The following is a 27977-nucleotide window of genomic DNA, read 5'->3' as shown; positions in this document are numbered from 1 at the left end:
ATAATAAATGTGGGTATGTCTGTGAAGGTTCTCAGTCATCCAGGTCATCGTAGTCTAAGGAGCTTGGAAAGAAAAGTGTGTGGGTAATGTAGCTATGGTGTAACTTATGTGCCAGTCACAATGCTAATGTGGCTCTATGACTAAACCTCACTTCAAAACTGTGTTAGACTGCACTGATAGGTACTTTATGTACTCTGTAATGATGTTAAAACTTTGATTCCAATGATCGGACACTGCTTTGTGGTTTGAATGGTCAGCACAGATACTGAATGAAGTCACCACTCATGATGACAGACTGTCAGTCTTTTGTAAAATAACACCGTCTGGTTTCATCAGAACTCTATCTAAGCTGAAAACATTGGTTTGGATGTTGATCAGTGGGTTTTTTTCCTTCCCCCTCTGCACTGAAGCAAACAGCTTACACATTTTCATAATATAAGGGTTATCTTACTAGTATAGGTTATAAGACTTTTATGCTTCCTGATCATTCTCGCTGTGCTAGAGCATGCAAGCTGAGTTAATTTGGTACTAATTTGGCACTTTGGCACTCTCACAGTGTGATTCTCGACTCCTTTACTGTATCCACCGCAGCCCCCCCCCCCCCTCTCCTTTTTTTTTTTTTTTTTTTTTTTTTAAAAGGAAGGCCACAGTGCTAGACCACAGGACCAGCAAAGCTACAAAATGCAATTGTATTAAATGGATTTGATAAATGGATCTGACAAACAAGTGGAAATTGGTTTTTCATTTTTTATTAAAACTGACCTTCAGGTTTAAGTGCTCAGTTTTTTGTTTTTTTTTTTCAGTTTAGCTATATAGTAAAGTTTAGCAACAATGTGAAAAGAAACCTTGAATGCTCTTCCTGTCATATACAACTACCCATGAACAACATGTCAAAATATGCAAACTGATTATACACATAAAAATAGTTATGCAAAGTAAGAAAAGCAAGGCTGAGATGGTTTGCACACGTACAGAGAAACAATCGTGGATATATTGGATAAAGGATGTTGAAGATGGAGCTGCCAGGGCCACAGAGAGTGTTGGATGTAGTGAAGGAGGACATGCAGATGGTTGATATGACAGAGGAGGATACTAGGGATAGAATGAGATGTGGGCAGATGGTTTGCAGTGGAGACACCTAAAGGTAAGAATGCCTTACCTGTGTCATTAGTTAATTGTACTTCCATATGCAGCAGCTTAATGGTTTTTATTGAGGTTGTAGTTTGCAGTGGTTTTAAAACAGACTGTATTTTAGGGACTGGTAATTCAATGTTTAGCTCATCCTCATTTATAATCTATGTTACATTTATTTATGATCTATGTTTTAGGAGTACTGTATTCTTAGTAGTCAGTGAGAACAATGTCATTCATTGCCCACTCTGTGAAATGACCCCTTCTTGTATTGCAGATGTTCCACATTGCTGCAATTTTAGCCTCCGCCTTCTGTCCCTAGAGAGCCCTCCTGTAGTCAGTTAACGTGCTATGAACAGGACATTTTAAAGTTAATTTTTTATATCTGGTTCATAACCGCCTAAGCAGAGTGCAACACTGTGCTGCACTGCCAGGGAACCTTGTAGCCATTCTCCTGAGACTGCGTTAGAAGTCAAGCTACCTTAGCTGTGAAGTTAGCCAGATAAGGTGCCTCATTTTTCTCTTTGATTTATGACTGTTTTTGTTTCCCATAGAGAGGGATGATTAATTTGTTTTCTTTTTTCAATGCTTTTTCCCTTATTCCCTTTTTCGTGTCTTTCTGGAAATGATACCCCTCAGTTAAATATTGCTGTGCTTCTTTTGCATCTGATAATGGTGTGCTGTGATTACAGTAAGGCTGTAATCAGTGAGCGTTAATAAATCCTCAGTGCTACGTGTAAATATCAAATAGAAAATGGAAAAATCACACTTGGAGAGCTGCTACTCAAGAAAAAATAGAGCGAACTGATCAGTAGGTCCCAGCTTTTTCAGAGGTTTTAGAGTTCACCTCTGCAATTAAATCTTCCATAAAATTCAAAATTATAATTTTGTAATAATATAATTATCATTATTATTCAGATAAACACGTGGAGCTCATTTTTATTGCTCGTGATTGTATATTTAAAAAAAAAATCAAAGCAAATGATGTAGCTCTTTTTTTTTAAAGTCAGAAACATAGCTGTATTTTGGCACCAATGTATGCGAACCTACATACACTACATGGACAAAAGTACCGGACCCTATGCCTTTTTAAATTCGGGTGTTTTCAGTCCTGTTGCCACAGGTGATAAAATCAAGCAACTAGCCGTGCAGTCTGCCTTTACAAACATTTGTGAAAGAATGGTTCATTCTAAAGAGCTGACTGAATTAGTGTGAGACTGTAATAAGATTCCATTATTGCAGTGGAAGTATTTGAGAACAACAGAAGCTCCATCACGAAATGGCAGACCACATAAAGGTACATAGTGGGTCGCTAAGTGCCGAGGGGTATAAAAAGTCACCATCACTCGGTGATTGCAGAGATCCGGACCTTTTCTGACATTAACATAAGCACAAACACTGCAGTGAGAGCTTCATGGTGTGGGTTTCCATGGCTGGACAGCTCCTGTAGGTGAAATATGTAGGGAGCCGTCTTCCGGTTGTTATATGGCATGTGTTACATTTAGCACAATACATACCGGCTGAATTGGATTTGGCACATTGGAGTGCAGGTATCTGTTGACAAGGGAGATGCAAACCAGGGGTCCGTTCTTCGTACCTCGCTTACTACATCCAAGATCAAATAATCGCGCTAACTTTGAGCTCGCTATTCCGGTTCTTCGAACACACCTGTTGTTGACGATTAGTATAGCTGGATGAAGTAATGTGAGCTAACTGGGTGGCTTAACAGGGGCTACGCATCGATAGTAGAAACATTGATCGGCAACCCTTTGGTCAGCGAAAATGTCGAAGGAGCGCGCTCGGTATTTTTCGGCAGCAGAGGAAGAACCCTTGATTGAGGGATTTCAGGAGTTTCAGAGTTTAATTAAAATGCAAGGGAACACTGCAAAGGCTGCAAAAGCAAGGAGAGAGGGCTGGCAGAAAGTTGCTGACAAATTAAACTCGTAAGTAATTTAATAATAATAATAATAATAATAATAATAATAATAATAATAATGGAGTGGATTTATATAGCGCTTTTCAAGGCACCCAAAGCGCTTTACAATGCCACTATTCATTCACTCTCACATTCACACACTGGTGGAGGCAAGCTACGGTTGTAGCCACAGCTGCCCTGGGGCAGACTGGCAGAAGCCAGGCTGCCATATCACGCCATCGGCCCCTCTGGCCAACACCAGTAGGCGGTAGGGTAAATTTATTATATTATATTACATTATATCCTCTTTCACATTAGAGCCACGACAGGACCCACTAGAACATGGGAACAAGTAAAAGTGAAATATAAGAATATTCTACAGAATGGTAATATTTATCACTTATATTGCTTTTAGTCTCTTGAAAACAGACCCTGAAATAATCTGTTTGTTTATAACAGCAACCAAGAAAAGGGCAGAGCAAAAAAAGACAGGTGGTGGTCCTGCACCCCCTCGTCAACAAGTTGGTTAAGTGAATAATACCCTCCCGGGAATATCGATATCTCTCTATGAGCACACTGTCGCGCTGAGCTAAAGGATCCTGTCTGTCCCGCAATATACGCTGAATTCTGAAAACTCTCCTTATCAATCTTGCACCTTCCGCAATGGGTTGCTCACGTATACGGACAGGATATGGCTGCGACAGACTTCCCAAATCCCCCTTCGCTTTTATAGCCGTGGTCTCTCATCTTGATTACACGAAGTAATTTACTATTACTACTCTAAAATATGAATTACATCTGGAATAATCAAATACATGTAATAGAATGATTAATAGTACATTTCCCTTTTTTTTTTAGGAAATGACCTGTATGTATCTGTATGAAATCAATAAAAGGATCAGGTGCTGCATTATCTTTAGTTACATTGATAATATTTATTTATGGAAAAACAGTGGTAAAATATCGCTGTTGCTTTCGTATAAATGAAGCGGACATACCTGCGTGGCCGCGAGCTAATCTTGTTTACATAAAGTAAACCTGCTCCCGAGCAGGTTTACGCTTACGGATATGTTGCTATGACAGCAAGTCCCGGATGAGCTTCGGAGAACCGAACGATCCAAGATCAGGCGAAATCGTCAACAATCAAATCCAGCTAACTTACTTAGCGAGGTACGAAGAACGGACCCCAGAGCTTTGGAAATCCACCAAAAATGTTTGAAACACTTGGGCTCTACATGCCTTGTACTTAGGGAAAACGTATTCTTCCCATCCCCACAATACATATTTGTGTATTTGGAACACAAATGAGTATTTTCACAGTATCGAAATATTGTGGCATTATATCTTAGATGTAGATAACTATGCCCCATGTGTGTCATTATGAATTACTAATAACATAAAATGTTACCAGGTATGTGTCTTCACTAAGAAAGAAAAAGTTTCTCCTTTCTTTTTTTTTTTTAGATAATTTTTGCACAGCACTTCTCCAAACACATTCAGGCAGAGAGTGTGATTGAAGTTTTCTCATTTGGGATGTGGGAGGGTGCCAGATGTTAGGAACCAATGAAACCCAAGTGCTGCCAGAGAATGCTAGATGAGCAGACAGAACAGAATATAAAATACTTTAATCATTTTAGAGTCTAGGCAGACAGCATGTGGAGTACAAAACAAGAATCTGTCTGTGACATAACATGCGTGCACTCACACACATATACATAGATAGATATATCATATATCTCTATCTCTATATCTCTATATCTCTATATCTCTATCTCTATATCTCTATCTCTATATATCATTGGACTGAATTTCTGGCAAAGTGATTGTGGTGTTGGAAAAGAGGTCATGGGAGCCAGTGTATTCACAAAATGATGTAAGAAATGCTCGTTCCTTTTTTTTCTTTTTCTTTTTTTTTTGAGTGGTCCTGTAGCTCGTAGCTGATCTCCAGAACAGAAAAGAAACACTTTTGCCAGTTAAAGTCAGAGATGGTGGAGTAACCACGAGATGCGAACCTTTATTGTTCCGTGAGCTACCTGCTGAATAATACTGAGGATGGCAACAATGGTAACTGAACCAGCAAGAGGAAATCCAGACCTTGTTAGCGAAGTCTGAACTTGTCCATGAGTAAACTGACAACAGATTGGGTCAGTCTCTGAAAAATAAAACAACAAAACCCAAAACACTGAGCGCCTGTTAACATGCCTTTAATGTGACTTTAAAGACTACGAGTTTTGATCTGTGAATGCATGATTTAACAGACATGTTTAATAAAAAATGCAGTCTGTCCAGCTTTATTTGCTGTATCCAAACTTTCCCTGACCTTCAGGTAGGACACACAGTCATGCTCATACATAAACTTTTGCATCGGCCCGGTTGTTCTTGCTCTTAATAAGACTTCTTCAGGCGTTTTGGAAAGCTATTCCATTTTCTTTTTCAGGCCTCTGAGATCTTCAGAATGTCTAAAAGCTAAAAACATCAAACAGCCTTTGAAAGCTGACTTACCACCAGTGTCCATTTTTCACTTATGTCTCCACAAGTGTCTTTCATATTTGTTTCAGGAAAGCCTCACAGTGCAGGTATCCTGGTTTCCTCTGTAATTCCTGCTTGAGATCATCTGATTGTTCTTCTTTGCTCTCTGCCTGAACTGTTGATGATGAAAAACTTGCATACAGTTGCCACTGGGCTATGAATTTCAATAAAGCTCTTATTAAGACCTCTATAACCAAAATCCTACAGTACTGACTGGGTAGGGACCAATGTAGAATATAAGTCTTTTTTTCCTCTCTGAAACTTGAGAGCATTTTTTCTGATCTACCTTGGCAGCAGTCTTTTTTTTTTTTTTTTTTTAATCTACATCTGTAAAGCCATCACTGTTTTTGTCAGCCTCTTTCCATCTAACCCTGACACGCTCTCATAGTAGTAAATGATGGTACAAGGCTATGTTTTAGTGCACTCACTCTATATATAATATATACAAGTGGAGATGTATGCAGAAAATGTCTGTATATGGCATGAAGTTGGGAATTAAAAGCCCCTATTATTTTGTTTTTGTTTACCTTTTTTAAAACACTGCAGAAGTCATGCTGGGAATCAGACAGCTGGTCTCCCCCCCCCCCCCCCCCCCCTTTTCTTTCTCCTGTCAGGCTATTCATTGTGATGTAGCCATAGTATTGTGCAAACAATTAGAAGAGGATTCTGCTTCTTTTGATGCATTTGTGCCTCCATATTTTGAGGAATTGTAAAAAAAAAACAACAACCCAAAACCGCCCAAACAGATGGGCTTCCTGTTAATAGATTTAGCTAAGGTGTTTGTTATAAGCTCAGTTATTAATGTAGAAACTGGAATGGGGTTTACCTGTCATATTTTTGTGACAGGTGTAGATTACATTGAATAAATCAAAACAAACAAATGAAAAACAATAACTAATCTCCCATCTGTTTGGATTAACATTAAAATTGGTTATTTATTACAAAATGCCATTTATCAGTGTTCTTCAGAGACACAATAGTAGATGGAAGAAAAATGTAATCATACACACAACCTGCTTCTTTTCAAGATAAAGCATTTAGATAACAGCTTCCCGTTTTATCCTGCCACCTTGAGAATTTATGTACATATGATGCTGGAAGGCACAGAGTGTGGTGATTAGAGCAACAACTGTGAATGCTAATGTTCAGAGATGGAATTCAGGTTCAGACAAGAGGGAGGGGCAGTCTACAATTTAGCTCATGCCTCTGGTTCAATGGTATTCATTCTTAAAGCTGGAGTACCTTGGTTTGCAAGTACTGGTAACCCGAGTGTGGAGAAGGAGACTACAGAAGGTGTTTGGATCTGGGGAGACCAAAAGCCTGGGCCAGTATTCAGCCTCTTTACAATTCTTCATCTTCTTTCAGCCGCACCCTTTAGGGTACTCAACAGTGGATTATCTGCCTTAATCTCACCCTCTCCTTAGCGTCCTCCTCTGTCACACCAGTCCTCTGCATGTCCTCCTTAACTACATGCATGAAGCTTTTCTGTGGTCTCTCATCTTTCATCCTGCCTGGCAGCTCCTCATTTAGCATCCTTTGTACAATCTATCAACTATCCCTACTTTGCACATGCCCAAACCAGCTCAGCCTTGCCTCTCTCATGTACTCATTTCTAATCATATCAATCCTGGTCACTGGTCAGCTCTGTCACCTCCACTTTGGCCTCCTCCCTTTTTGTTATGGCCACCGTCTCCAAGCCATACGTCATAGCAGGCCACTACCATCTTGTAAACCTTCCCTTTTACTCTTGCTGCCTTCCTTCTGTCACAAAGACAGCCCTGACTCTTCACTTCTCCTTTATCTCTTTGCTTTGGATGGTTGACCTCAGGTATTTAAACTCATCTACCTTCACTTTCTCACCTCCTGGTACCCCCAGTGTTACATCCGCCTCTCTCTCATGCTGTTAACCAGGTAAACACCACATTAAGCAACATAATACTTCTTAATAACACTGTTCTGTCTTATTTATATGAAACAAAACTATTACTGATATCTGATTCCAAACAGCTCTGTTGTAGAATAAAGGTAGAATATGTTCATTCATGTGAATCTCTTTGTAGAGTCACTCTTCATCACACTTTTTTTTAAAGAATAGCTCCTTGAGTTCAGTGGTTGGAAAGAATTTGCCCTTTAGAAGGAAAATAAATCTATATTATACGTTGGTCCTAAGCTTTCAATATTACTCTGTAATCACAGGCAGCATTCTATTGGATCAAAGGTACGTTCTCCATAAGATGTGTCTAAAATCAGCTTTCACATAAAGAGCAGCAAGAAAATGTTTTTATTCCGTGAAGTTTTCTTTGCATTAATTTGATAGTCGGCTAAATTGGAGAAAATAAATCCAATACGGGTGTTAAAGGAAGAAAGCGCTTAGACAGCAATCAATATAGAACCTAAAATAATGAACAGTTTCTTCATTGTCTTTGCTGGTTTTACAGTCACGTTCTTGTGTCATGTACATTTGTGTTAGCAGTGTTACCATCTGCCTTTTGTCTTTATAGGGTCAGATCCACATTATTGTTCCAGTAGAGTTATGTTATACTCTTCTGCCACAGTCTACATAAGACCAAGGCATTTGGGTATTGCGCATTAATGAAATTGAATGAATTTAATGATTAACTGATTAGTATTTCCGGTGCAGACCAGATTTATTTAATTGCTAATCATATATGTGCCTAATAAGATACATGCACTCTTATACAGAAGGCTGACATGGAAATGAAGAAAAGTGGGGAAGGGGGCATGGAAAAAAGTTTCTCAGTAAAGTTTTCCTCCATCGGAGATGCTAAAGTCTGCTGTGGTATTGATTCTGAAAATCTGCTGAAGAGAGAGAAGAAGATTTTCTCTCATTTGGTGTTTTTTCTCATGATTGGAGAAAGCACTGTGTGACATGTCAGTCCTAAATCTCCTGTTTGGGTAGAAAACATTTTCACACATGAATGTTGGACAATGGTGGGACAATCAATCACACTGTCTGCCTTTACTCACTTCTAGCCGAATGTATAAAAGTCACTGGATCCACTCTGTGGGTTTCAATGGGCCAGGCTTTCCCTTAATTTTGTGTTTATAGCTTTTACTGTGTTCATGTATTTCAGACACAGCAGAGGATAACAGTGTATGCATGTGCAACCTTTTTATTTAATTATTTTTTACAGTATCTTGTTTACCTCTACTGCCTTTCTCTTCAACACAAAGTACTGAGTTCTGTTTTTCTGCCTGGTGGATGAGAATGAAATTGTTGCCAGTTGTCAGTCTGGGACTATTGTGATATCGATTTCATGTTTGTTATTTTAGCTGGGTGCAAAACTTTGGGCATGAAGGTCTTGGACTGCTGCTAGACATTTTGGAGAGGTTGCTATTCAAGAAACAGTAAGTTTATGCATTCATGTTCAAACTCTTTCCGGTCTCAATAATTATTTAATTCTTTTAAGTGTTTAATAGCAAACAATAACCTATTGCTGTCTTGTTTCAATAGCCAAGAGAAAATTGACAAAAAGAACCAACATAAAGTTATCCAGTGTCTCAAAGCCTTCATGAACAACAAGGTATTGACAATAGCTTATTTTATTTCATTTTATTATTTCACTTATTTTGTTTGATGGATATTTGCTGGGTATAAAAAGTCTGTTTTTGTAGATCAGGTTTCTTTAAATTAATCTAATTCATATATTATGATTCTACACTGACACTATAGGTTTTGAAACATGGCCTTTTAAGCTGTAATGTTCATATCACAAAAATAGTTTATTTGAACTTAAAAATGCTTAAAAATACAAAAGACTGACAGGGGTGTAAAATTGGAAGAGGTCATTGGCTGTCTAACTTTGCTACTTTTGGAGCTCTTTGCTCTGCACTCATGAGTCAGCCACACCCATCTTAGATCTTTACCTCAATTTTTACCTCAGCTCTACCCCTAAAGAATAAAGTTACGTTGAAACCAAGCACACCATTGTTTTTCTTGTGACATTACCAATAAGTTTGATGTGTCACATGGCCCTCTTCCTATTGAAAAAACAAAAGTTGTATCCAAGATGGCCGACTTCTAAATGGCCACCATGGTCACCACCCATCTTGAGGAGTTTGCACCCTCATAAATACTAATATGCCACAAACAGGACTGTAATATCACCAACCATTCCCATTTTATTACGGTGTATCCATATAAATGGCCCACCCTGTATGTCCCAGGCCAAAGCTATTTAAAATGTTTACTTCTCAAGTACTAATAATTCATAATGCTTCAGCTGTTTTTCTTAATAGTTTATCAGTAGCTGCAGAGAGGATAAGAACCCTCCCAGCAACTTTCCATGTAGAGCTAAAACCCTATGGAGAAAGATATGCAGTGTAAAATGTGCTGCAAGGTCTGATATAATCCTGCTTCTCAATAAGTGCCAGGCGCCAACAAAAACCCATAGGCCTCTGTGTTAGCCCAGACCTTTCTGCGGCTAAAGAGGTGTCTTGGGATGTGGGGTAACCACAATGCCAAGAAGACAGGTGTTCTCTGCCAGCTGTCGCTACAGCCTTTTCTTCTTCTGCCTTTGTCTGATTTTTCTGTCTTCTGTCACCAGTGGCATAATAATGTAATACTAAAAGTTACCACACTGTGAAATTGCCCTTTGACAAAATAAATATAATAAGAAAACCTTTCTCCCCGGTAAATTGTAGATTTATTGGAGAGATTGTGTTACAAAGTCACTTTAAGTTTATGTGTGTTTGTGGATGCAATTAGATATCAATTTTGACATGTAGGACATAGTTTTCTGGGGTTTGTTTTTTTTATAAAGGAAAAAAAAGGACACATTATTCAGTCAAATATTTGATCATTTAGATACATTTGAAGTACACGAAAATATATGATGAGCTTAACTTTGGTTATGTTGTTTAATGTGGATTTGTATTTTTGTTGACAAAAATGGGGCAAATTGCAGCATGTCTGGGTAATAATGTTTTGATTCCATTACAGTATGGCTTGGATCGAATTCTGGGGGAGGAGAAAAGTCTTGCTTTACTGGCAAGAGCCATTGATCCCAACCAGTCTGCAATGATGACCGATGTGGTAAAGCTGTTGTCAGCCATCTGCATTGTAGGAGAAGAGAACATGTATGTCATTGATTCTCTCAACATTTCTATCTGACTGACTTTTTCTAATGTTAAAGCACAATGTTTTTCCATTAGATTAGGCTGTACTTAAATAGTAAAGTGGATAACTATCATGTCTTTATTATCAGTTTAAATCATACTGGCACACAGTAATAAATGGTGCTAAAATGTCATAAAAAGGCCGAAACTTAACAGAGCAGTAAGAGAAAGACTGCACTGTAATTTACCTTATTCAGTCACTCGCGCACTCCAAGGAACCTTGGATACAATATAGGAAAGAGCGTATGGTTAAATCCCTAAAAATGAATGCATTGCTTCATTTTTTTCTCTCTCAAACTGTTCAGTCATGCATTTTATGTTCTCATTTAGTTTGGAGAAGGTCCTTGAAGCCATCACCACAGCTGGGGAATGGCGAGGCATTGAGAGGTTCAGTCCCATTGTGCAAGGACTACGCGATCGCTCAGTTCAATTACAAGTAAGTGCAAAATACTTTTCCACCATCTGACACCTTGTTTTCCGCAGATTTTACTGATATTACATACACAGTAACTGTGAAAACGTGACAATGTCAACAGATCACAGCCAGTCAAAGGTCCCTCAGTTACTTAAACATTCACTGTGAGGTTTGATAAAATTCCTGTTTTGTTGTTTTGTCATATTTTTTATTTGCAACTAATTTTCAGTCAACCAATTGCAAATCACAGATCAAGTCGCAGTGACGCCTAAAAAGGCAGCTAGACATTTCTCACCTTTTAGTATATGCAAAATGCTTGTATTTTAATGTTATTTAGAATTGATTAATTGTTATGGGGAAAATATGGCTGCTATATTCATGTGGGTGAAATGTCTCAAGTGGCATGCTGCAATTAAAGACAGTGTCATTGTTCATTTGCATTAACAATGTGTTTGTTGTTGTAATTTGGTGCTCTATAGATGAAGATGAATTGAATTAAATCTTGGTGAATCAGTTACAGTAAATAAACACCAATGCTACATAAAGCCCTCTCAAATTTTTTGAAGGTTCTGTTTTTTCAGCATGAAAAAAGTGAGCAACTTCGTTTATTTTCAATTTTGATGTGAACACCATCGTTAAACAAACATCTCATGCTATATAATTAGTTTTTCGAGGCAAATAGACCTACATGTTGAGCAGCAATAATACAGAAAACACCACTTGCAAGTGCAACATGAGAATTAAAAAAAAAAGTCTGTTCATTCTGTTTTTCATGAACTCGTCAGTGCCAGACAGAGATGGGCAGTAATGCGTTACTGTAATCTGATTACTTTTTTCAAGTAACGAGTAAAGTAAGGGATTACTATTGCAAAGACGGTAATTAGATTACCGTTACTTTCCCGTAGGAACGCTGCGTTACTGCGTTACTAAAACCGTGATCTTTTTGCGAGAATGTCTCGCGACAGTGACGTAAGCGAGTGCGCCGTTAGTGACAACAGCTGTGTGCAGATCAACAATGGATCACATATCGATTGTGGGAGAGAGTATGAGCGTGCAGCGTTTAAAGCGTGGAAGTACTGACCTTACTTTGAGTTTGATTCCATAAAAAGTGACAAAAACATTAGCGTCCATCGTGCATGGGAAGAAAACTTCTTTTTACAGCGAAAAAACCCCCCTAAACTTCCGAGTAGCTACGACGTAATGGGAAACTCACAGAGAAACTCGCGGATTCTTCAACTGACCGCGGCACACCTGCACCAGGGTAACCCTCCGCCTACCGCAGTCCTGCTTTACAGGTGAAAATAGAGCAACAGGACCGCTGAGTCTTTGACTTTATTTATTTTCTGCTGTGTTTTACTTGCATCTATTTGAAAGAGTGAGTGTAAACACAAAAAATATTTTATTTTATGTGCTGGAATGTGTAGAAAATAGGTTTAAATGTTAAACTAATTTATTCAAGTCAGAGAATGGTGCATATAATTAAATTTTTGCTTGATGCATAAAGTTAAAAGATTAAAACTGATAAAACAAGTTAAAAAAAGAGACTTTTCCATTTGATTACATTTTGTATGATGGATTATGTAGAAAAAGTAGAATTGGGCTGAAAGATCTATCGCTTTATCACCTCTTCAGGTTGTAAATCGTGTTTTTAAAAAGTAACTAAGTAACTAAGTAATTACTTTTGAAAATAAGTAATCAGTAAAGTAACGGGATTACTTTTTTGGGGAAGTAATCAGTAATTAGTTACTGATTACTTTTTTTTCAAGTAACTTGACCAACACTGGTGCCAGATGCTTCAGTTAAGTACAGATGTCACTTTTTAATGATCGCTTTCAGACCAGACATGTCAGAAATTAAAATTCGACCCACAAATTCATCTGCACCATTTGTTTTGAATAAATATCAGCTTAAAATCTACAGACAGCTGGGCAGACTAAGTAAGGAACAGTCCCTATACCAGTTAACAAGTTAACAAGAAACATAAAAGCAAGCAGTAGAAGAACATGCTCATTTAATCAATATACAAGTCCCTTTTCATGTTCTGCCTTAAACAAAAAGACGAACATAAAAAACGGGCCATTTTATTCTTGTGTGTATTCCCTCTACACATTCTCCATTTAGATAAAATTGTTTGGATCTTTACTCTCCAAGCACACTTAAACATTGCATATATACTGTTTCAAACAGTGCAGGTTTGCATGTTAAAATGTAATCATATAAATTATGGAAACTTCTTGTCCCTTTAAAACATTTATATAGTGTGACTGTTAAACAGAGCTCCCCATAACATGAGCAATAATTGAGGCACACATAATGAAGCTTAAATCATCTTTTCCATATTATTGGAATAAGAATTTGGTTTTTGTTTGTAGTACCTTGTGATAGGTACCAAATAGCATTCACATTCAGTTTACTGTATAATTATCTTTGACCAGTTCTCACCGAAAGAAAAAAAAATCAATAGTTGGTGAGGGAAGGGGAGACACTGGAATTTAAAATGAGGTATTTATAGAAAGGAAGTGGGGAAAAATAACAACCAGGATTTTTTTCCAGTGCACTAGAAGGTAGAATTTACTTTACACAAGGATATTAAATACACAGAACTCATCTGTGGCCAAACAAACATTGCCCTTTGTACTTTGTTGTGTTTTATTGATGCTTTGTTATTACCTCGACTGTCTAATAGACAGCACAAATCCCCTTTAACCCCATGCATTATTAAAGCATAGACACTTTTATCCTAAGCATTGAAATGTGTGGCTACAGGCTTTCTGTTCTATTTCGGTACTTTTATTCATAGTGTCAGCCTAGGGAACGTTTTTTAAACCATAAATACTAAAATTGAGGATACCAGTATTGTCTCTTAATACTCCTATCTCAATGTCTTCATATTTGTCTTATTTGTTATCTCAAATATAAAGCTGAAGGTGTGATAAGAGTTCCATGACTTCCCATTTAGAGTAAAAACTACATGATTTAATTTTAACCACTAGGCCCTTCATCGCTTTGTGCAGTGATACACTTTTTCCGGAGCTCCTGCTGTATTTGTTATGCTCCTTGGAAATAGCATTCTGTAAGTACCATATGCAGCTTGTGCTATGTCAAAAGATGACCCTTCAGCTTGAACTTTACTAAAATCCACAAAGCCAAATCTGGCACTGAGTGTGGGTGGGGACCTGTGATGGCGTTGGTGACTTATTGGCAGGCAATACAAAGGTGCTGTGATACTTTGTAACATCAGTAGCGTTACAATATTAAAGAGGCTCTTTGGTGACAGGTATTAGTAAACTGGAGTACCAAAGATGAGAGTGTGCCATCAAATTAAACATCACCTGAATATCTAGCATTGCCATATTGTCTTTTCACACATGAATGGATTGCCTTACTGGTCAATAATTGATTTTTCTGTTTATCTTTGCCTGGGTAGTTGAAGAGTCACACAATGTAGCTGTCCCTGCGTAATAAACCAAACTCAGAGGGGAGTGAAAAACTGCTTTCAAAACAGCAAGTTTGCCCTTAAATTGACAGTTGGTTAGTTGTGTGTGTATGTGTGTATATGGGGCTGCAGTTGTTACATTAATATTAAAATCAGCCCCCACCCCCAGTTGGTGACTGGAGAAAATAGACATGCATTAGTTATGGTCCTTTGCTTCCAAGGGACATGGCTCATTTAGAATGCATGCCAGCACGCTTTTCATCATCTTCTGGAAAAAAGTCCATCATCTCTTTCTTTGGTTCTTTCTCTCATTCTGCTCTCTTCCCTTCTCTCACACTCTCTTTGTTCTGTGTACCCCCATGTTGCAGGTGGCATGCATGCAGCTCATCAATGCACTAGTAACATCCCCTGATGAGCTGGACTTCAGGCTGCACATTAGAAATGAATTTATGCGCTGTGGCCTGAAAGAGATATTGCCGGTAAGCAAAACATAACCACCACACACAAACGCACACACACAGACGAACACAATATAAACTCAGACTCACCTTGCATTAATATTAAAATGAGTTGTCCACTTCAGTGAAATATCGTCGTTTTACTCCAGCAAATAATTCATGAAACACAGAGGAGAGTTTGCACGTCCTCTGTCTGTGCGACAGCCAGAAACCAATAAAGTTTCTAGTGTCTCGGCTAATAATCTTCCTTCTGGCTTTTATACCATCTAGCTAACATGTTTAACTTTTGTAAGCAGTGTTGTTGTTGCCAGCAAAATGAGAAAATAATAAATGAAAGTAAAACGCTGGTGCCCACACCTGTAAATAATCACAGTTAGGATGAGCTCCTCGTCTTTACTTGAGTTTAATAAAGGATCTTGAGCTTTCCTCACTATTTAATTTTGCATAATTCTTTATGCACCTTCTTTTTGCACCTTGATCCTTATGTAGCAACTGCTAGTCATCAGGAATGAGGCCCTTGACATTCAGCTCAAGGTATTTGAGGAGCACAAAGAAGAGGACATGATGGAGTTCTCTCACAGACTGGAAGACATTAAGAGTGAGCTTGAATATCCTTGTCTTTATTATAAAAAGGTACATGCAATTTGGATTTATGATTCAGTGTTTGTGTCTTGTAATTGTGCCTAATTTTCTTATGAGACATTCATGGGATCCAGTTAAGGTAAATTATTTCTGACATTATGCAAACAAAAGTGTAAATTAGAGTCAAAACACATTTTTCTTACATTTACTTTTGTGTCATTACCTTCTTTTTTACGTGAAATTGCACTGTTGACATTGAAATACAAATCCTTGACTCGCTGCACTGATGCAGGTGATATATTCAGTATTGTGCAGAGCATGGTAAAGGACAGCAGTGCAGAGCCATATTTCCTCTCTATACTGCAGCACCTCGTGCTTATACGAAATGACCACTTGATCAGGTAAAAATCAACACAAACACACGCGCACACACACACACACACACACACAGTTTAATGAATCGAGTAATGCTTTACTTGTCAGTTAAATGAATCAGCTAAATGTTTCCTTATTTAGACTACATGTTTACTTGTATACTTATAATTTTCCTTTAGTAGTTTTTATTCATATGTATTTGTTCACTAATCAGGTTTATTGGTTTGCCTTATTCGTTTTCTTAAAAATAGCAGAGTATAGTAATGTAATTTACAGTCTCTAGACTGTATTCTGACTGCATTTTCATGTCACATTTTACCTAAATGCACACACATCTCAGGGTCTAAGCAGTTTTGAACATTGTTAATGATGTACACTGTTGAAGAGCTTATGTGGAGGTCTAGCTCTTGCCGCCTTGAACCCTCTCAATGACATTGGTTAACAAAGAGAATGCTTTCTCTTTCATCTCTAAGCCATCTACAGAAGCCATTGCTACAGAGCATTTCTCATCTCCTATTAATGGTGCTTTTCAAAGGCTTATTTTATGTTGGTTCTCTTGCTGTTGGGTGTGACTTGGCTTGATCAAAAGATGGAGCTTTAGTCTGAAGAATACAAAATGCATCACCTGCCAAAAAACAACACCTTTTTGGTGCTCTTCTCTAGCTCTGTCTGATTATTATTATTTTTAATATATACATTTTTTTTATTTAAGCACTGGTGCTTCTGTGACTGCCCTCACTTTGCTAAACATCATTAACCATTCACAAATATTTCATACATTTAAAAACATACACTGTTGCTCCCTGTTGCAGGGATGTAACTGTCTAGAGTACACAATTTTTGAAGCCATCTTAAAAAAATGGTAAGAAGAGAGGAGAAAACCTAAAATCAATGATTTGTAAATCACTATATATAACATTTAGAGTTGTACATAGACAGTGCATCACAAACTGGAACTGAGAGAATGAGGCCCCCAATGTCTTTCAATTGATAGTTTGAGAAGTACTGTTCTGTTGTTTAACTAGCTGCCCGCACAGTCTTTCACTGAGTGTTGAACTCTTGCCCATTCCTGCTTTTGAAAAGCTGCGTTTCTGTAGGATGTTTTTATCCCCACTGAATCTAATGAGCTGGGAAATGTTTAGCCAGGTATGTTAGCATGGGTTTTTAAACTAGGCAACTTTCCCAGGCCCAACTTTTTTTGTGTTGTTGTTGTTGTTGTTGGTTTTTTTTTTTAAAGGATTTTTTCAGACAAATAATAATAATATGGGACATACTGTATTTGCATTATAAAAAAAAACAAAAAAACCCCCAAACCTATGAGATTTAGATGATTTGAAAATGCTAGCTCTGATTTCTTATTTTGTTTTTATTTGTTTTTGAAGGGGTTAAACTCTAGAGTTTAATTTGAGTTTAATTTAAACTGTTCAGCCATGATACATCCAGGACAGGCTCTGTTTACTTAAATTTTCAGTGATTACAATAAGAAAAGATATCCAATTGATGTCAGCTATACCGTGAGATCAGCTATCTTATCAAGAACAGTCATTCTCAAACTGTGGTATGCGTACCACTGGTGGTGCGTGGGGTCCTTCTAGTGGTAGTCTGAGATATGCAACTTCAGCTTCTATTCTCTAATTTAATATAAAGGCAGAACATTACACATAACAACTAGAGATAGCACGATACCACTTTTTTATGTCCGATACCGATACTGATATCATAAATTTGGATATCTGCCGATACCGATATGAATCCGATATAGTGTGTTTTTTTTTAATCAATAAAACTGTTTTTTTTTTATAAATATCTTGCTGCAATTTGTATAATTCATGCTCAATTTTTAAAAAACAAAACAGTAAAGCTATTCTGTTATACCTGTATGCAAAAAATACACTGCACCCAAAATATTTTATAGTTCAGCTACACTGATCAATCTAACAAACTTAAACCTACACCATCCTCCCTATTCTGGTATTTTAAAGTGTACCTAGCAGAAATATTAAACAACCTAACTAATAGGATTGCCAACTCCCACAAAAAAAAAAAAAAAAAAGAAGGGGAACCACCCCCGCCTCGTGATGCTTAATCGACGCAATCAACAAGTTAGTCATTTTAAATGAAATATCAAAGAAAAGTATTTTTTGTGCCCCCCTTTTCCCTGCTAATGTCCTACCTGGCCCCCTGGCAAAACTTTGCTAGACCTGCCCCTGCACAATTACCAGCCGTCAGCTACGTAAAAAAAAAAAAGGATCCTGGTGTTATTTGTCTCTCAGAAACAGTTCATAACTTCTCTTCAACTCATTCATGTCACTTAAAATGTAATCCTGTTTCTCCATCATTATTCAGCTCTGATGATTCAGTAAGGACATCTCCTGGATTCATTTTCATGTTTCCCTCTTACCACATATCCAAACGGATATCATGACCAGCAGCTTTTACAGTCGTGGCTCCAGCAAACATCAGCTGAAACTAAAAATTAATATTAAATCAATTCTAACAACAGCTTATCAAGCTTAAACGTGCTGCTGTTGTTTATCTGCTGGTCTCCTCTTTCTGGCGCAAAGTGGGCGATAAACAAACAAGAAAGACGGGACTTGCGGCAGAAAAAACGATCAGCTGGTCATTGATCAGTTTCATGATTGAAGTAGCAAAGGGGGAGGGAGGGGAGAGAATGAGAGAAGAGTCAGCTTTGTAGCAAAGACAGAATAACTCCAGCTTTGTATTTTTGTTTTTGTTTGTTTTTGGGTTTTTTTTATTCTACCTGAAGTATGGAACAAGTCTCTTCCTTTTCACATCAATATGGAACTCCGACGACCAGTCCAGCTGTGGCTCCATATATCAGTTGTTAAGCTTAACGTGGAAATACTATGCAAACATTCAGACATGCACTTACACACTTGCTTTACTCCTCTGTTTTCTCTGAGATGAAATGACACTGTTTGGAAGCATAGCGAGGCTCCAAAGGCTCCACCAGACCGCCGACAGGTCTCGCAGACAACAGCCGCTCTATCACGTGACACATACTGCTCCAATGCGCTGAGCTGGGTTACGCCAATCAGCGCGTTTTGTGAGGTGATTTTGTGATACTTCGGATCGGATTACATTTTTTATTTCTCTCCGATATCCGATCCAGTAATTTAGGTCAGTATCGGAACGATACGTATCGGTCCATCTCTAATAACAACTAGCAGTTATAATAATTGACTTATGTTTTAAATTATTCATCAGGAAAAAGTACTAAAAATTGACCATAAAAAAATAATACATTATCCTTTGATTTTGTTTTTATCTAGAACATGAATTCACTCTAATTCATCTTATAATTTAACATCAGTATTGTGAGGACTGTTTAAAAATAGTAGCTTAATGGAATGAACATATTTCTCCCTGTAGTTTAGTGATTAAGGCTCCATTAGCTTATAGTATTTCTGTTAAATATGTGTACTGGGTTTGCTTAAGAAATTTGTCTTGCATTGTTGATTGTCCTTAGTGGCAGATTAGGCATTGTCTGAATGTGGTCCCTCTGATGAACTGCACTGGTTTTAGTTATTGGAATTCTTTTTGTTAATGTTTTTGATTCAGTGATTCCATTGTGTAGCTAATGTTTCGAATCATATGCATGGTATTATGAGATGCAGTCTCTGCATTGTTTTAGGAAGAGGTGGAAACCAATATCCCTGATTAATCACTGTTTGTAAGTATCAAAGTATTAGTTAATGATTTGGTGTGGAAGGGATTAGGACTCTCAGCGGGATCATTGTAAGATAATGAACAGATCAAACATTCACTTTATCTTTAACTCACAATAGCACTGTGCCTCCCAGCGTTGCATGTCATCTGTTGTTATTATATTATTTCCTTCTGCTTATTGAGGCTTGGCCCTGGTTATTTTGTGATCAGTGTGTCCAGCAGAGCCATATGAAACAGTTTAAATGCAATTACTCAGCGTTTGCTGATATTATCATCAAAACAGTGCTTTTATTAAGGCACTAGGTTTGAAGGAACCCAAAGGGTCTTGTAACAGGGACCTGTGTAACATTAGCATCTACCTCACTTTAGTAATTTACTGTCTCCACAATCAACACAGTTGATTCCCTGTCCTACAGAAAGCTTAAATATTGCTTCAGTGAATACCAAATTTGTGGTATATATGGACACATGTATGTAAGCAAACACATTACCACCCTCCTAAAAGCAAAGTGAGGGGCAGAACTTTAAATAAATAAAATTGTGATAAATTTTCTCTTTCCTTACAGTACTTCCATTTCCTGTTGGCATAGGTTTTCAATATTTGATATAGTGCGAGACATCTGATACACCACTATTAGTTTAATTATTAAATAAAAATCAAAAGAGGCCAAACTGGGAATTATGTAGTTATTCTCTGCATTAAGGTATCTGTGTGCATATTTTTTCCCCCTCAAAGTTGAAAAATGTATAATTTCCATTAATTAGTGTTAATTGCAGTAATTATATGCTTGTGCATGTAAAGTGTACCATGTTGTGATTTTTTTTTTTTTTTTTTTTCTTGTGAGTTGTTTTCAAATTTTACCTATTACTTGAAAAACAACAAGAAAAAACAACTCAGTAATATGCTAATTAGTTTAGAGCTGTCTGTTAGTATATTAAACTATCTCTGATATAATACAGTAACTGTAAAAGATTTCGGGCACATTTCCCGTATCTTTTTGCTAGCCATGTTCTTCCTGCATACACTAAACAGATTAAAACTAACAAATACAATTAGGTGTTTTTGCAGTCCCAGGCCTTATTTAAAGTACAACAGTAAGCGGAAAGCATTAGGCCTTGAGCACAGAGTGTCTTTGCTCACTGTTTCTTGTGTGTAGCAATGCAGTGCATAAAATTTCAGTATTAAATAGAGATTATATTTTGTGTTAATAAATTGTAATCAATTTCCAACTAATAGCATCGCTAGCCTTAAAGCTTTGAACATCTGCGATAATCAAAAGAAGTCTTTGCCAGCAAATTGTTGTGTGAGTGGTGCAAAGTCACACAACATGAACATCTGACACCACAAGTTTGCAGAGGGAGATGGCAATTTTATTTAACTTGTCTGCTGTACTTTGAGTCATAAATGGTATAAATTGTATTGTATTATTCAGACCATTAAGCATGTCATGAATAAAAGATGAAACGGCATTTTTACAATAAGGAAAGTTGGAAAAGACTGAAGACAGAAATGATTTCCTGTAATATGATATCCTGCGTAATGTTTGTAGAACTGTATGCGAATACCTTGCAGCAACCTGATGTCATCTGCAGGTAACGTAGCGTAAACACAGTGGATAGCCATGCATAGTATTTGATGTCATTTAAATGCAGCTACCAGGAGTGACTTAAATTGTTAATTTTATTACAGCAGAGAAAAGCGAGTGTAAATTTTGTCACTAAGGTTTCTTTGCCATTATCAGGCCACCATTGTGAAGAGCATTTTGTTCTTAATGGTTTGCCTGGTTAAATAAAAGATTAAAATTGCTTGAAAGCCTGTGCCTGTGGCTCAAAGACAGTTGTATGTTTCTAACTATCTCTCTATACTTTTTGTCTCATTTATCTTCGCTCGCAGGCCACAGTACTTTAAGATAATTGAGGAATGTGTTTCTCAAATTGTGCTCCACCGTAGTGGCACTGACCCAGATTTCAGTTACCGCAAGCGCCTCGATGTCGACTTTAGCCACCTATTAGGCAAGTTGCACAATTTTGATAGCTTTTTTTTTTTTTTTTTTTTAATTACTTTATTTTTTTCAGTAGAGCACTGATAATTTCTGACTAGTTGTTTTTTTGTTTTTCAGAGGTGTGCGTGGATAAATCTCGAATAGATGAATATGAGCAACAAGCTTCGGAACTGGCACAGAAGGCAAGTAATGACAAAAGGAAGCAAAAATATAGCATGCTGACATTTAAACTAATGTGTTGTATAAAATAAGGTACTAATGAAACACAAACTCTTCTAAAAATCTAAATATAATGAGGCCATAGGAATAACAACCATATAGGTTTTTGTAAACATCAGTTAGCAACCGTGACATCTTGCTGTGGAATAATGACCAGACTGACCTTAAAATACGCAAACTTCATTTTAAAGTGAGATATATTAAAACAATGTTTTATTGTAATGTAGCAGTGTAATTGTATCTGTTTCTACCATTAGCTGAAATCAGCTAATTTCAAGTTATATTCCAAGTCAGTATTATGTGTGCTTGGTTGAATAAACTGGATATTTGGTGCTCTTTTTTTCAGTTTGATGAGGAATTTCTAAGCAGACAGGAGGCACAAGCTCAGCTGGTCAAGTGTGAAGAAAAAATAGCTGAACTCCAAGCAGAGCTACAGGCCTTCAGGTCCCAGGTACTTTTGTACATTTGTTTTTATTCGAAACGGGATGTGAGATGTAAGAAAATGTTGGATTGGATTACTAATTAAAATCCCTTGAATATTGCATTGAAATGCAATTCAACTTTCTTTTCTTACTTTCCAATGGTGAGATGTTCTTGTTATTTAGGGTTGCGGCATAGGGGTGGGGGTTTTATTCACTGGAGCCTGCCGTTTGGTTTGACATAGAGGCTGCTCTACTGGCTAGCTGACACTAAGTCTAATAGGAATACTGACCAGTCCTCCATGTTGGCCATTTCTAATTCTCTGATCTCTATCCCATAAGAGGAAATTGTTCTAAAAGCAATTTATTCTGACAACCCCTTCAGCCCCCCCTTCCCATACCACAACACTCCAGAGAGTTACTCCTACACCCTGGCACTGCAAGATAACTACACACTCAGAGAGAGGAAAAGAGCTTCCTTTTTTTTCCATGATAATTTTTCAATTTGAGTGAGCAAACACAGGATGAATACTCAAATACTGCCTTGGTTCAAATGGTGATGGTACATTTAACCGGTGCAGGTGCATGCATACATACTTTGTCTCTTTGTCTTTGACCATGCCTGTATCAGTCTCGCTCCCACCAAACAGACTTTCACTCGTGCTTGTTAATTCAGCAAAGGTGTTCTTCCCTGCAGACGCAGAATAAGAGCCCAGGGCTGACCTTTAGTCGGCGTCTTTAATCTAAAACTGGTGCATGGATCAATAAGCCATTTGCTCTATATGATACAATTTACAAAGCTATAGCATTTCTGTTTTTTTGTATTTTTGAAAAAACATCATTGTGTGTATGATCTTAACAGTATCTGGACCCTTTCTGAGCATTTGGCCTTTACTGAATGGTTGAAAGAGTACAGCTCTGGTATCCATAGGTATTAGGTAGAGGTAGAGGTATTACACAGGAAAGAATACAGAACATGGTGTATAAGCACATTTTGTTTTGCTTTTGGTCTCTCCAATAAGTCGTTTTTCTTTGTTTTCTTTGACATGTGAATTCACTGCCACGTGATATTTAAAAAATAAATAAATAAATGAAATACGAAGGCGTTCATTCTGCAGAAAATACATTTCAAGTTGGAAGCTAAGTGCAATAGCATGGAGCCCTAAACTATGAACTCTGGGACTGGCTGATTGAGATGTCGTATCATCAGCCTTGTTCAGCCTGTTTTGGAAATTTAATTGATGATGTTGTATTTCAAGTATAATTTTTTAAATTCCAGGCTACAGTTTACTGTTCAATTCAAAACTGCCTCAGTTCTGAGCTCTGTGCGTGCATGTGTGTGTGTGCGTTTATTTCTACTTCTATAGCTGAATTTTATTTTGCTTGAATTTTCAGTTTGGAGCTGTACCCGTGGGGCCGGCCAATGCTGGACAGGCATCATCTTCTTCAACAATCCCATCTGGGGTTCCAATTCCTGCTCCAGCATCTCTTGGGCCAGTCCCACCACCACCTCCCCCTCCGCCTCCGTTACCTGGTTGTCCTGCACCACCTCCACCACCTGGAATGCCTCCTCCATTTGGTGCTCCCCCACCACCCCCTCTTGGATTTGGGGGTGGTCTAGGCTCACCTACCCACCACACTCTGCCTTATGGCCTCAGGCCAAAGAAAGAATTCAAGCCTGAAACCTCCATGAAGCGCCTGAACTGGTCCAAGGTAAGACTCACAGATGTAACATACTACAGTTGGTACAATGCACCGTAGTGTATGTTACATTATAAAAAATGAAGTATTTCAAAAACTTTGAAAGAAGAAACTAAAATTTAGGCCACGTAGAGACCCTCTACTTCGTTCCTGATGTTTATTGGCAGCTCCTGCTAAGTACAGGTGTTTCTCTGAGAATTAAACAACAACTTTCTCACTTTGTGCCAAGACAGAAATAATTGAAAATAACAGATGATCAGATGCTATTGTCAGAGCAGCCTCTGTGGTACTAATACAGATGTTGTTATCCGCAAAGCAATATTAGTTCAGACCACCAGCGATGTTAGTTTGTGGTTTGATTAATAATTTAATGTCAGATTTACAACAGTACAGATGTTCAGCAAATTAAACCAGATGTTTGAAATTTACAGAGAACATTCTTGTAGGACATGTGGAGAACCTGTCCTGCAGCTGTGGAAGACCCTTGCATATGGCTGTGTTTGGGACAAAGCTGTTGTAAAACTTTCTCATTAATAAGAGTTCAACTTCCAACTGTTGCCCACAAACAGCAGTCCTAATGCAGTGACACTCATTTATCACTTTCCTAATAGAGTGGCACTTAGTAAGGGTATCTTTGCTGAGGTCAGTGCCCTGTCTTGCAATTTTAAACAAGGTGATCCACATCTGCACCAGAGTTTCATGGTGTTAATTTGACCATTCTTCATTTCTTCATCATATAACAAGAACTTGAAAGGTTTGGCTTTGGTGGAAATACAAAAATACAGCTGGCAATTTACACATGTAATAGATACAGGAGGAAGTCAGCTTTCCGTTAGTGTTGCGTTTCATTGGACTCTGCTTAATCTAATATTCACAAGTGTTTTAGTAAGGTCCGGCATATTGAGTCACGCAACAGTGTTTGTATCTTGGCTCTAATTGCCTTTCAAAGCCAGTTGCTGACAGTGACAACGAGATCAGTTTAATATAACTACAAACATATGCAGTGAAAGATAGTTGATTCTTCAAAACATCAGCAGTGCTACCAGTGTTTGGTGATCAAAGGAAGTATTCACTTTGAAAATATTCTTTGATAGACTATGGATTCAATTTAAAGACTCCTCAATATATTTTTAAAATTAAGCTTGAGGTTTTACCAACTTCTATCTATTTATCTACCTGCTTGTCTGACTTTCTTTATTTTAGTCTGTATTGTAGGTTCTGCTGACTTTATGTTATTGTTCCAAGGAGGAAAACTATTTCATTGAGTAATGGGAATACTGTACTTTATATTAATCTGGAAAGTAATGCAAATACCTGGTGGTGTGCTTATTGTTATTTATTTATAACATTTGGTGTCAGTCTTCATGGGAAACTATATCTCGAGGCTTTAATATGACTAATAAATAATTAAGTAATCTTTATATTTCTCTGTCAAGCCCTAACTGGTTTATTAAAGATGTTAAATTATGGCTGTGTATTTTAAGATTCGTCCCCAAGAAATGTCAGAGGGCTGTTTTTGGGTGCGGGTTGATGAGGACCAGTATGCAAAGCCAGATCTGCTCAACAGAGTTGCTCTTACTTTTGGATCACAGAGAACAGGTAAGACCATCTACTTTTTAATGCACTTATTTAATTTCCATCTGTCAAGGTGGTGCATTGTATTCTGAGAAGGCTTGGTTATCCTTTACACTGTTATCGCTACGTGTTGGATACACTGTGTATGTTAACGCAGGTCAACAGCAAGCCAAACTCAATTTTCATGAGCCAGGAAACTGAGCGTCTTGCTCCTTTATTACGGTATTCTCGACGGCTTACAATCTTTTACAATTGTGGCTTGAATAACTCGATGAAAGTGCTGAGTGAAAAGCCATTGCTTTCGATGGTGTATATAAAGTAGGGCTGCACGATTAATCGTTAGAAAATCGCGATCTCGATTCATACTTATGTGCGATCTCATTTCCAAATGACAACGATTTAAAAAAACAAAACAAAAACAAAAAAAAACAACGACGACGATTGTACTGCATTTTGATCCGGGACGTAATCTGCATGAAAACAAGCGCTCTCTCTTCCTGCTCAATAAATGACAAGGGCGGAGCCTTATACCACGTGATACAGAAGCTGGCTGCTAAAATTAGCAGGGAAAAAACAACGGAGAGCACGTCAGGGATGAGGAGAAAGTGACTGGAGAAAATCCGTCCTGGTCAACCACCCAAACATCAATAACGGGAACCTTATACAGCGCTTCCCTATACCCGTCGAACTTCCGCAGGCACAAAGAAATTACGGAGGCTATTACTTATCACCTGACCAAAGATATGGCTCCCATCAACACTGTGCAAAACCAGGGATTTAGGAAAATGATCAACACCCTAGACAAACGCTACACAGTGCCGTCCTGCAACTATTTTTCTATTGTTGCACTACCTGCTCTATACACGCAGTGTCGAGCAACGGTGGAGACGGAATTTCAAGCAGTACAACATTTTGCGGCAACCACAAAACGTGAGACATTTATTGTTTTTATGTTTATTTATTGTTTTTATGTTCAGTTTCAACTGTTACGAAGTTGACGTGCAGTTAATAAGTGCAATAAATATTTATATTGGAAAAGAAAATTGTGAGAGAATCGTGATCTCAATTCTAAGCCAAAAATTCGTGATTCTCATTTTATGCAAAATCGTGCAGCCCTAATATAAAGATTCAGGCCACAGGAGATGAAGTTTAAACACAGCCAGGTTTTCTGTACCATGTATTTTTTTCCCAACTGACTATAGCTTCTGCTTCCCACAATGCATTGCGAACACATATTACTCCTTCAAAATAAGATACAGAAAAACTAATGCTGATTGTATAGAATATATTTTTAATTAAATGACTCTTTTTTTTTTTTTTAACATAAATTACCACAGTTGAAATATGACATTTTATCACTAAATTATTATGAACCATTTTTAATCTTTTACGTGGGACATCCTTCATAAACAGATGTTTTCACACAGTTAAGCATTTGTGTGTAATACATTATTTAACTTATTATTACATAATATTTCTTTGTTTTCTTTGACTTTTTTTTTTTTTTTTTAGAAATTTTCCGCACTCGTCCATTCAGTTCACTCGTCTAGACAGTTGTGTTCATTAGTTTGTGTTCAGCACTGCTTTAAACTTTCTACTTCACTTTTTCTTCAGCCTTCTTGTCTCAGCTGGATGGTAAAAGTAATAATTAATAATTGTCTTAATTAAGATACTTCAGCAGTATTACTCTGGGTTTATAAGCATCGTGCAATCAATGAACCTTAAAAGAAATGGTCTTTTTTTAGATACAGAATAATTTAGCTGAAAAGCAACAGAAACTATAAATGGTTAAACAACAAAAATTAATTAATAATTAGTCAGTGTTGGTCAAGTTACTTGAAAAAAGTAATCAGTAACTAATTACTGATTACTTCCCCCAAAAAGTAATCCCGTTACTTTACTGATTACTTATTTTCTAAAGTAATTAATTACTTAGTTACTTAGTTACTTTTTAAAAACACGATTTACAACCTGAATAGGTGATAAAGCGATAGATCTTTCAGCCCAATTCTACTTTTTCTGCATAATCCATCATACAAAATGTAATCAAATGGAAAAGTCTCTATTTAAAACTTGTTTTATTAGTTTTAAGCTTTTAACTTTATGCATCAAGCAAAAATTAAATTATGTGTTCGGTATAAAAAGAAGTTTTCTTCCAACGCACAAGGGACACTAATGTTTTTGTCACTCTTTATGGAACCAAACTCAAAGTAAGGTCAGTACTTCCACGCTTTAAACGCTGCACGCTCATACTCTCTCCCGCACTCGCAGTGTTGGGAAGGTTACTTTTAAAATGTATTCCATTACAGAATACAGAATACATGCCCCAAAATGTATTCTGTAACGTATTCCGTTACGTTACTCAATGAGAGTAACGTATTCTGAATACT

General features: G+C 37.4%; 1 protein-coding gene across 1 annotated transcript in view; it reads left to right on the top strand.

Annotated features, from left to right (window-relative positions):
* The window catches only part of LOC146678834 (protein diaphanous homolog 3-like), a 166260-nt gene that overhangs the window by 12565 nt on the left and 125718 nt on the right, over positions 1-27977 (top strand). Inside the window, exons 7-18 of the mRNA XM_085403617.1 lie at positions 8870-8944; positions 9051-9120; positions 10539-10675; positions 11045-11150; positions 14934-15044; positions 15513-15631; positions 15890-16006; positions 21565-21683; positions 21791-21855; positions 22239-22343; positions 23707-24024; positions 25497-25611. Coding sequence (XP_085259743.1) covers positions 8870-8944; positions 9051-9120; positions 10539-10675; positions 11045-11150; positions 14934-15044; positions 15513-15631; positions 15890-16006; positions 21565-21683; positions 21791-21855; positions 22239-22343; positions 23707-24024; positions 25497-25611 — 1457 coding nt within the window. The remainder of the gene's footprint in view (positions 1-8869; positions 8945-9050; positions 9121-10538; positions 10676-11044; positions 11151-14933; positions 15045-15512; positions 15632-15889; positions 16007-21564; positions 21684-21790; positions 21856-22238; positions 22344-23706; positions 24025-25496; positions 25612-27977) is intronic.

Source organism: Rhamphochromis longiceps, linkage group LG1, assembly GCF_057381845.1.
Source record: "Rhamphochromis longiceps isolate RC_006_pf linkage group LG1, R_longiceps_female_GT1.1, whole genome shotgun sequence".
NCBI classification, from domain to species: Eukaryota; Metazoa; Chordata; class Actinopteri; order Cichliformes; family Cichlidae; genus Rhamphochromis; species Rhamphochromis longiceps.
The sequence above is the reverse complement of the archived record's forward strand: the minus strand, read 5'-3'. Positions and strand labels throughout refer to the sequence as shown.